We start from the raw sequence: 11,601 nt of genomic DNA on the forward strand, positions 1-11,601 counted from the left end.
ATATAACTTTTTGGTAAAAACACAACTCGTCGTGTTTGGAGGACAAAGAATGCTGAGTTGAATCCAAAGTACACCATACCTACTCTGAAGCATGGGGTTGGAAACATCCTGCTTTGGGCCTGTTCTTCTGCAAAGGGACCAGGACGACTGATTCGTGTAAAGGAAAGAATGAATGGGGCCATGTATCGTGAGATTTTGAGTGAAAACCTCCATCCATCAGCAAGGGCATTGAAGATGAAACGTGGCTGGTTCTTTCAGCGTGACAATGATCCCAAACACACCGCCCGGGCAACGAAGGAGTGGCTTCGTAAGAAGCATTTCAAGGTCCTGGAGTGGCCTAGCCAGTCTACAGATCTCAACCCCATAGAAAATCTTTGGAGGGAGTTGAAAGTCCGTGTTGCCCAGCAACAGCCCCAAAAAATCACTGCTCTAGAGGAGATCTGCATGGAGGAATGGGCCAAAATACCAGCAACAGTGTGTGAAAACCTTGTGAAGACTTACAGAAAACGTTTGACCTCTGTCATTGCCAACAAAGGGTATATAACAAAGTATTGAGATAAACTTTTGTTATTGACCAAATACTTATTTTCCACCATAATTTGCAAATAAATTCATCACGAGGCCTGCTATTTATCTTGTCAAAATGGCTTCTCCAACATTCACAGCATTATTAAAACCTTCTGCTCTTTTTTGTGCTGTGCTCTTTAAACAGCTGCTGCTGTGTTGAGGGAGGGTCCGCTCTTACAGGTCTTAAACTCCCTCCCTACTTCTCTCTCTCTCTCTCCCTCTCTCTCTCTCCCCCTCTCTCCCTCCCTCCCTGAGTGGAGATCTCAAACCCTGGTCACATGGTTCAGTGCTCCTGTCATGTAGATTTCCCTTGGAAACCTCCAGTCACTTCAGTGTAGTTAAACCCCAGTCAGTCTATTAGTTCACTAGCACTTAATTAAGCAGGCTGCGGTCATAAAGAGATGCCTACAGAGAGGAGAGATGCCTGCAGAGAGAAGAGCTGCCTGCGGAGAGAGAGAGAGCAAAGGTCTTGGTATGGTTAAGGTCTCCTCACGCTACACACACACACACACACACAGGAGCTAAGGACATGTTGTGGTAAAGGTCTCCTCACGCTACAGATCCTCCCTGCTGTAGATCATCAACTAGACGCTCCCTAGCAGTGTGTGTGTGTGTGTGTGTGTGTGTGCGTGCGCGTGCGTGTGTAAAGGAAAGAAATCAACAGTGCATGTATAATTTATGAGAGGCTAACTACTAACACAATTTAAGGTTAAGCATATTGTATGGTTGAAAAGACACCAACTCCATGGAATATCATTATATTCTATATAAAGTGAAATTCCATTTTGCAAGATAAATGATACTGTAAATGGATATTGCATGCAAACATGGATGAGTTAAGATACATAGGAAGTATAAGTATAAGTAAATCCAGCGTCAGCCCATTTGTTTACCCTGAAACTGAAATAAGTTCATATTCTGACCAGACAGAGCTTTGTGGGAGAGGTCAGAGTTGATCAGCACTTTGATAATCCTGAATGTCAGGGTCTGCTTTAGTACTGTGTACCAACACTGGTTTAACTTGGTCAACTTGGCCCTCCTATCTGCAGATTTGACATGCTGTTGCTAGTCGCTGGCAGCCATGTGACAACAGACTGAGGTGCTTTAAGTATCACTGGCCCAAATGGCACACTATTCCCTTTGTTTTGTAATGCATTACTTTTGACCAGGGCCCATAGGGAATAAGTTGCCATTTGATAAATAGCCAGAGACTAAGGTGCATTAAGCATCACTGTGTTGTTTTAAGTAAGATCCATAACTAAGAGAGAGAATGAGACCCCGCCAGGTACTACAGACATGTCTCTATTCACCCAGAAACCCTATACCCCTACTGCAGGGTCTGCCTGTGTCACATCCATATGAGTTGTACTGTAAGCTTCAATCAGTTTGGCCAGTAAGAACAAACAGAAAGACTCAATAGCTCTTGTCTAGAGGAACATTATTTGTGCCCCTGTGTTCTCTCTGACCTGAGAGGCCCTTAAGGGTCTGATCGACTGACTGGGAGGCTGGGGGCTGAGTGGAGAGGTTGAGGAGTACAGAGAGACTGAGTCCGACTAAGCTTGGGGCCCCAGACTGGCCTCTCACTGAGACTGACTCTGTCACTGTGTCTGTGTGTCATGGTGAGAGGCTTTGTCCCCAGCTTATCAGACCACAGGAATCCATTAGGTCTCAGCAGGCAGTGCCAGGGTCATACAGCAAATCATCTGCCTCAACTCTCTCTGGGTTCTACCAGTTCTCTGAGATCGATCTCTCTCCTCTTTCCTTCTCTCTCTCCTTTCTCTCTCCCCCCCCTTCTCTCTCTCCTTTCTCTCTCTCGCTCGCTTTTCTCCTCTTCTTTCTCTCTCTCCCCCCCTTCTCTCTCGCCCAGGGCATAGGCAGGTCCCAGCATGAAGGGAGAGCTAGTGCAGACAGGTACCCCTCTCGTAGGTCACCGGATGGAGCAGATACCATTCAAATCCCTTTACTCTCTCTCTCCTCCTTCCTTCTTTCTCTCTCGCTCTCTCTCTCTCTCTCTTTCACCCTCCCTTTCGCTCTCTCTCTATCTTTCTCCCTCTCTTTCTTTCTCTCTCTCTCTTTCTATCTCTCTCTCGCTCTCTCTCTCTTTCTTCCTCCCTTTCTCTCTTTCTGTCTCTCTCTCTCTCTCCCTCCATTTCTATCTCTTTCTCTCGCTCTCTCTCTTTCACCCTCCCTTTCTCTCTCTCTCGCTCTCTCTCTTTCACCCTCCCTTTCTCTCTCTCTCTCTCTTTCACCCTCCCTTTCTCTCTCTATCTTTCTCCCGCCCTTTCTATCTCTTTCGCTCTCTCTCTCTCTTTCACCCTCCCTTTCGCTCTCTCTCTATCTTTCTCCCTCCCTTTCTTTCTCTCTCTCTCTTTCTATCTCTCTCTCGCTCTCTCTCTCTTTCTTCCTCCCTTTCTCTCTCTCTCGCTCTCTCTCTTTCACCCTCCCTTTCTCTCTCTCTCTCTCTTTCACCCTCCCTTTCTCTCTCTCTATCTTTCTCCCGCCCTTTCTCTCTTTCTCTCTCTCTCTCTCTTTGTCTCTCTCGCTCTCTCTCTCTTTCTTCCTCCCTTTCTATCTCTTTCTCTCTCTCTTTCTCCCTCCATTTCTATCTCTTGCTCTCTCTCTCTATCTTTCTCCCTCCCTTTCTCTCTCTCTCGCTCTCTCTCTCTCTCTTTCTAATAATCACATGAATCACATAATCACATGAATCTATAGAATATAGATAAAGACCAAGCCATAATCATACATCAAGTTATGAGTGGGTCTGAATACTGTTCCCATGAGGTATTTGTTAAGTTATGAGTGGGTCTGAATACTGTTCCCATGAGGTATTTGTTAAGTTATGAGTGGGTCTGAATACTGTTCCCATGAGGTATATGCAAGCTCCATACAGATAGGCAGCTTGTGAATGTTTAGTATAGGCCTATATATTAATTAGTACTAGGGACCTTTTGTAAACAACCTGCTTGTTGGATGTTTAAGTGTGTGGATGCTTAAATGCATTTAGCAAAGTTTGATGTCATGTATGTACTTCTATCAGTCTCTATTTCTCCCCCCCCCCCTCTTTCTCCCCCTCTTTCCATTCAATTCAATGTAAGGACTTTATTGGCATGGGAAACATATGTTTACATTGCCAAAGCAAGTGAGGTAGATAATAGACAAAAGTGAAATAAACAATAAAAAATTAACAGTAAACATTACACTCACAAAGTCCTCCCCCCCCCCCCCCCCCCCCCCCCCAATAAAAAACATGTCAAATTGTCACGATCGCTGTCGTCGTGAAAATGACTGGACCAAGGTGCAGCGTGGTGAGTGTACATTTTTCTTTATTATAAATGTCGCTAACAAAACAAGAAAAACGACCGTGAAGCTTACTAGGGCTATACAGGCCACTAGCAAATACAAAAGGAAAAAAGGCTGCCTAAGTAATGATTCCCAATCAGAGACAACGATAGACAGCTGTCCCTGATTGAGAACCATACCCGGCCAAAACATAGAAACACAGAACATAGAGTTTCCCACCCGAGTCACACCAACCAAACATAGGAAATAAAAAGATCTCTATGGTCAGGGCGTGACACAAATGTCATATTATGTCTATATACAGTGTTGTAATGTGCAAATAGTTAAAGTAAATAATAAATAAACATAAATATAGGTTCTATTTACAATGGTGTTCTTCACTAATTGCCCTTTTCTTGTGGCAACAGGTCAAAAATCTTGCTGCTGTGATGGCACACTGTGGTACTGTCTTTCACCCAATAGATATGGGAGTTTATCAAAATTGGATTTCTTTTCGAATTCTTTGTGGGTCTGTGTAATCTGAGGGAAATATGTTTGCCAGGAGGTTAGGAAGTGCAGTTGTTTTTTTGTAAATTCTTTCCAATGTGTCAAGTAATTATCTTTTGTTTTCTCATGATTTGGTTTGGTCTAATTGTGTTGCTGTCCTGGGGCTCTGTGGGGTGTGTTTGTGTTTTTGAACAGAGCCCCAGGACTAGCTTGCTTAGGGGACTCTTTTCCAGGTTCATCTCTCTATAGGTGATGGCTTAGTTTTGGAAGGTTTGGGAATCGCTTCCTTTTAGGTGGTTGTAAAATTTAACGGCTCATTTCTGGATTTTGATAATTAGCGGGTATCGGCCTAATTCTGCTCTGCATTCATTATTTGGTGTTCTACATTGTACACTGAGGATATTTTTGCAGAATTCTGCATGCAAAGTCTCAATTTGGTGTTTGTCCTATTTTGTGAATTATTGGTTGGTTAGCGGACCCCAGACCTCACAACCATAATGGGCAATGGATTCTATAACGGATTCAAGTATTTTTAGCCAGGTCTTAATTGGTATGTTGAATTTGATGTTCCTTTTGATGGCATAGATTGCCCTACTTGCCTCTCAGATCATTCACAGGATGGACCCGTACAAATCAGCTGGGCTTGACAATCTGGACCCTCTATTTCTGAAACTATCCGCCGTCATTGTCGCAACCCTTATTACCAGCCTGTTCAACCTCTCTTTCATATCGTCTGAGATCCCCAAGGATTGGAAAGCTACCGCAGTCATCCCCCTCTTCAAAGGGGGAGACACCCTGGACCCAAACTGTTACAGACCTATATCCATCCTGCCCTGCCTATCTAAGGTCTTTGAAAGCCAAGTTAACAAACAGGTCACTGACCATCTCGAATCCCACCGAACATTCTCCGCTGTGCAATCTGGTTTCCGAGCCGGTCAAGGGTGCACCTCAGCCACGCTCAAGGTACTAAACGATATTATAACCGCCATCGATAAAAGACAGTACTGTGCAGCCGTCTTCATCGACCTTGCCAAGGCTTTCGACTCTGTCAATCACCATATTCTTATCGGCAGACTCAGTAGCCTCGGTTTTTCTGATGACTGCCTTGCCTGGTTCACCAACTACTTTGCAGACAGAGTTCAGTGTGTCAAATCGGAGGGCATGCTGTCCGGTCCTCTGGCAGTCTCTATGGGGGTGCCACAGGGTTAAATTCTCGGGCCGACTCTTTTCTCTGTATATATCAATGATGTTGCTCTTGCTGCGGGCGATTCCCTGATCCACCTCTACGCAGACGACACCATTCTGTATACTTCCGGCCCGTCCTTGGACACTGTGCTATCTAACCTCCAAACGAGCTTCAATGCCATACAACACTCCTTCCGTGGCCTCCAACTGCTCTTAAAAGCTAGTAAAACCAAATGCATGCTTTTCAACCGTTCGCTGCCTGCACCCGCACGCCCGACTAGCATCACCACCCTGGATGGTTCCGACCTAGAATATGTGGACATCTATAAGTACCTAGGTGTCTGGCTAGACTGTAAACTCTCCTTCCAGACTCATATCAAACATCTCCAATCTAAAATCAAATCTAGAATCGGCTTTCTATTCCGCCTTATCTCAGTTCACTGGTCACGATGGCAACACCCACCCGTAGCACGCGCTCCAGCAGGTGTATCTCACTGATCATCCCTAAAGCCAACACCTCATTTGGCCGCCTTTCGTTCCAGTTCTCTGCTGCCTGTGACTGGAACGAATTGCAAAAATCGCTGAAGTTGGAGACTTTTATCTCCCTCACCAACTTCAAACATCTGCTATCTGAGCAGCTAACCGATCGCTGCAGCTGTACATAGTCTATCGGTAAATAGCCCACCCAATTTTACCTACCTCATCCCCATACTGTTTATATTTATTTACTTTTCTGCTCTTTTGCACACCAATATCTCTACCTGTACATGACCATCTGATCATTTATCACTCCAGTGTTAATCTGAAAAATTGTAATTATTGGCCTACCTCCTCATGCCTTTTGCACACAATGTATATAGACTCTCTTTTTTTTCTACTGTGTTATTGACTTGTTAATTGTTTACTCCATGTGTAACTCTGTGTTGTCTGTTCACACTGCTATGCTTTATCTTGGCCAGGTCGCAGTTGTAAATGAGAACTTGTTCTCAACTAGCCTACCTGGTTAAATAAAGGTGTTCTCAACTAGCCTACCTGGTTAAATAAAGGTGTTCTCAACTAGCCTACCTGGTTAAATAAAGGTGTTCTCAACTAGCCTACCTGGTTAAATAAAGGTTAAATAAATCTAACTAAAAGTTAGTTGTGGCACTGATGTTTAGGCTGAAGTATGTATCGTTTTTTGTGTGCTCTAGGGCAACGGTGTCTAGATGGAATTTGTGCAAAATATCTTGGTGCTGCTATAGTCTCTCTTTCTCTTTTTCTCTCTCTTTCTTTCTCTCGCTCTCTCTCTCTCTCTCTATTTTTCTCTCTTTCTCTCACTATTTTGTTTTCCTCTCTCTATTTCTCTCTCTTTATTTCTCCCTCTTTTTCCTGTCTCTCTGTAGCTTGAACCTACTATTGCTAGTATTCTGTGTTACTGTAAAGTATATTGATGTTTAAATGCATGTTAAATACAGCTTGATTTGATATATGTCTCTAGGTGTTGAACCTGGTCCAGTCCTATGTGACCCTCCGGGTGCCCCTCCATGTCTCCTATGTGTTCCACTCCCCGGTGGGGGCAGGGGGCTGGCAGCATTTTGACCTGCAGTCTGAGCTACGACTCACCTTCGTATACGACACTGCCATCTTGTGGCGGGACGGCATCGGTAGCCCTCCTGAGGCTGAGCTACAAGGCAAGTCTCACATCAAATGAAATATATTCACTCTTTACAGAATGAGGCAAAAACAAACAAACAAATACAACACTGTCTGGTGTGCTTCGAGCACAGATGATATTGTTATGTTACAGCAATGAATGAGGATGTGTTAGTTTGGTGTGACAGTGAGACCGACGGGGTGCATTCTGCAGGTGGCCTTTACTGCACCTTTCTCAATGGGTGGGCTATACTAGTAGGGATGTGTTAGGTCGGTGTGACAGGGAGACTGACCGGCTGTATTCTGTAGGAGCCCTGTACCCCACCAGTATGCGTATCAACGAACAGGGTCGTCTAGTGGTCAACTTCAGAACAGAGGCTCGATTCAGAGGACTGTTTGTCATATCACACTCTGGTATGTTCACATGATCTACTATTTTCATACAGTACATCCATGGGCTTAAACTAGTAACCCACCGTATGTATCAAGTGTCTCAGAGTAGGAGTGCTGATCTAGGATCAGGTCCATGTAATCTTAAACATTGTGATGTAAAACTGATCCTAAGTCAGCAGTCCTACTCTGACACGCTTGAATCTGTACATATTCCCCTTCAGTTCTCTATTAGCCTTACCTGTGTCTGTACCCAGCGTCCTCTCTGTCGTCCATGGTGATGTGTGCGGACCACCCTGGGGTGACCTTTAACCTCAGCCTGGTGAGGAGCGAGCCCACCTACAACCAGCCCATGCAGCAGTGGACCTTTACATCAGACTTCGCTGTGAGGACAACATCTTTTCTTTTATCTTTAATACTGAGTTATCAATATAGAGTATATACACTGCTCAAAATAATAAAGGGAACACTTAAACAACACAATGTAACTCCAAGTCAATCACACTTCTGTGAAATCAAACTGTCCACTTAGGAAGCAACACTGATTGACAATAAATTTCACATGCTGTTGTGCAAATGGAATAGACAACAGGTGGAAATTATAGGCAATTAGCAAGACACCCCCAATAAAGGAGTGGTTCTGCAGGTGGTGACCACAGACCTCTTCTCAGTTCCTATGCTTCCTGGCTGATGTTTTGGTCACTTTTGAATGCTGGCGGTGCTTTCACTCTAGTGGTAGCATGAGACGGAGTCTACAACCCACACAAGTGGCTCAGGTAGTGCAGCTCATCCAGGATGGCACATCAATGCGAGCTGTGGCAAGAAGGTTTGCTGTGTCTGTCAGCGTAGTGTCCAGAGCATGGAGGCGCTACCAGGAGACAGGCCAGTACATCAGGAGACGTGGAGGAGGCCGTAGGAGGGCAACAACCCAGCAGCAGGACCGCTACCTTCGCCTTTGTGCAAGGAGGAGCAGGAGGAGCACTGCCAGAGCCCTGCAAAATGACCTCCAGCAGGCCACAAATGTGCATGTGTCTGCTCAAAAGGTCAGAAACAGACTCCATGAGGGTGGTATGAGGGCCCGACGTCCACAGGTGGGGGTTGTGCTTACAGCCCAACACCGTGCAGGACTTTTGGCATTTGCCAGAGAACACCAAGATTGGCAAATTCGCCACTGGCGCCCTGTGCTCTTCACAGATGAAAGCAGGTTCACACTGAGCACATGTGACAGACGTGACAGAGTCTGGAGTCGCCGTGGAGAACGTTCTGCTGCCTGCAACATCCTCCAGCATGACCGGTTTGGTGGTGGGTCAGTCATGGTGTGGGGTGGCATTTCTTTGGGGGGCGCACAGCCCTCCATGTGCTTGCCAGAGGTAACCTGACTGCCATTAGGTAACGAGATGAGATACTCAGACCCCTTGTGAGACCATATGCTGGTGCAGTTGGCCCTGGGTTCCTCCTAATGCAAGACAATGCTAGACCTCATGTGGCTGGAGTGTGTCAGCAGTTCCTGCAAGAGGAAGGCATTGATGCTATGGACTGGCCCGCCCGTTCCCCAGACCTGAATCCAATTGAGCACATCTGGGACATCATGTCTCGCTCCATCCACCAACGCCACATTGCACCACAGACTGTCCAGGAGTTGGCGGATGCTTTAGTCCAGGTCTGGGAGGAGATCCCTCAGGAGACCATCCGCCACCTCATCAGGAGCATGCCCAGGCGTTGTAGGGAGGTAATACAGGCACGTGGAGGCCACACACACTACTGAGCCTCATTTTGACTTGTTTTAAGGACATTACATCAAAGTTGGATCAGCCTGTAGTGTGGTTTTCCACTTTAATTTTGAGTGTGACTCCAAGACACTCTCTGTGTCTTTAGTGTAAAGACTTGGGACTAGCATAATGCCATTTACAGAATTTCTTTCTTAAGTCGTAGTGTGTTATCGGCACTAGTGTAAAATAACTAAAAGTAAAAAGATAATATTTGTTCTAAATGACCTGATTAAATAAAGCTTCAACCCGAAGTAAATAACTGTGTCTTATGTCCCCTCTCTCTCCCAGGTGCGTGACTACTCTGGTACCTACACAGTGAAGCTGCTGCCCTGTACCTCTCCCCCCAGTCTTGAGTACTCCCTGCCTCCTGTCTGTAACCCCAGAGAACCTGTCACCTTCGACCTGGACATACGCTTCCAGCAGGTCAGATCACCCGAAGATTAACGTTACTACAATCGTGCTATCTTCTAGAACCTTAAAGGGTTCTTCGGCTGTCCCCATAAGAGAACCATTTTTGGTTGCAGGTAGAACCATTTTGGGTTCCATGTAGAACCATCTATAGAATGTGTTCTACATGGAACTCAAAAGGGTTCTACCTGAAACCAAAAAGGGTTCTCCTATGGGGACAGCCGAAGAACCCCTTTGGAACCCTTTTTTCTAAGAGTGTACATCAATGTCATGCCATTAAAGGTGTCTGTGAGATGACAATCTTTGAGTTCACACAGAGATGTACTTTAGTGGGAAACAGCTTAGGAGGTGTAGACTGATGGTAACACTGTGATTGGTCTGTTCTCTGATGGTAACTGAATGGTATGTGTTGCCCTATCCTAAGATGGTAAAACTTTGTGTTGTGTGTGTCCTATCCCAGGTGAGTGACCCGGTTGCGGCTGAGTTCAGTCTGAACACTCAGATGTTGCTGCTGTCTAAAAGATCTCTGTGGCTGTCTGATGGATCCATGGGCTTCGGACAGGAGAGCGACACCGCCTTCTCACAAGGTACTGTAACGCTACACACCAACACCGCCTTCTCACAAGGTACTGTAACGCTACAAACCAACACCGCCTTCTCACAAGGTACTGTAACGCTACAAACCAACACCGCCTTCTCACAAGGTACTGTAACGCTACAAACCAACACCGCCTTCTCACAAGGTACTGTAACGCTACAAACCAACACTGCCTTCTCACAAGGTACTGTAACGCTACAAACCAACACCACCTACTCACAGGGTACTATAACGCTACAAACCAACACCGCCTTCTCACAAGGTACTGTAACGCTACAAACCAACACCACCTACTCACAGGGTACTGTAACGCTACAAACCAACACCGCCTTCTCACAAGGTACTGTAACGTTACAAACCAACACCGCCTTCTCACAGGGTACTGTAACGCTACAAACCAATCTGTTTGTTTGATTGATTGATTTATTACTGTATTAACTCACAGCTGATCTCCTCCCAGGGGATATGATCTATGGCAGAGTGATGGTGGATCCAGTCCAGAACCTGGGAGATTCCTTTATCTGTAACATAGAGAAGGTGTTCCTGTGCACCGGTGCGGATGGATACGTGCCCAAGTACAACCCCAACAACAATGAGTATGGCTGTCTGGCTGATGCTCCCTCGCTGCTCTACAGATTCAAGATCATCGTAAGTACAGTACAGTACAGTACAGGGCCCGTAGTGCATTATGTGGGGATCATTAGAGATGCAGACATGGACATAGTATAGGGTAAATTCACATAAATACCCTATAGACCTTGACATGGTCCAATATTGGTACAGTGTTTACTAGTGTTTCCCTCTCCTCCTCCAGGATAAGGCCCAGCCAGAGACCCAGGCCAGGTCGTTTGGTAACGTGGGGTTCAGGGCTCTGCTGGCTGTAGACGACCCTCAGGCCCTGGCCCTGGTCAGACAGCCTGGATCTGACGGCTTCAGCATGGACTCTACAGCACTGTTCCAGGTAGTTCCTGGACCCTACGCAACAGAACACAACACACATCCTGCTTATTTACACCACACTATTTATCGATGACAATTCCTGTTATCTTTGAATCTTGACGTATTCCTTCTGCCAGTGGTTCTATAGCAAGCGTGAAAAGAATAGTGGAGAAGAAACATCCCTGTCTAATTCCTATTTCTAACACTCTTCCACGGCTTTAACTTGTAAATGAATGATATACACCCATTGATTCTTGACGAATATAACTGATACTTGTAAATGCCTCATGAGCTTAGTTCAACTGTTGATTAATTTTAGAGTCATTA

The 11,601-nt window shown here is 45.6% G+C and overlaps 1 protein-coding gene across 1 annotated transcript in view; it reads left to right on the forward strand.

Moving 5' to 3' along the window:
* Window positions 1-11,601, forward strand: part of LOC109905639 (FRAS1-related extracellular matrix protein 2) — a 127,184-nt gene that overhangs the window by 109,471 nt on the left and 6,112 nt on the right. Inside the window, exons 19-25 of the mRNA XM_031790732.1 lie at window positions 7,016-7,208; window positions 7,480-7,584; window positions 7,818-7,945; window positions 9,618-9,752; window positions 10,198-10,324; window positions 10,796-10,983; window positions 11,150-11,296. Coding sequence (XP_031646592.1) covers window positions 7,016-7,208; window positions 7,480-7,584; window positions 7,818-7,945; window positions 9,618-9,752; window positions 10,198-10,324; window positions 10,796-10,983; window positions 11,150-11,296 — 1,023 coding nt within the window. The remainder of the gene's footprint in view (window positions 1-7,015; window positions 7,209-7,479; window positions 7,585-7,817; window positions 7,946-9,617; window positions 9,753-10,197; window positions 10,325-10,795; window positions 10,984-11,149; window positions 11,297-11,601) is intronic.

This window comes from Oncorhynchus kisutch, linkage group LG15, assembly GCF_002021735.2.
Source record: "Oncorhynchus kisutch isolate 150728-3 linkage group LG15, Okis_V2, whole genome shotgun sequence".
NCBI lineage: Eukaryota > Metazoa > Chordata > Actinopteri > Salmoniformes > Salmonidae > Oncorhynchus > Oncorhynchus kisutch.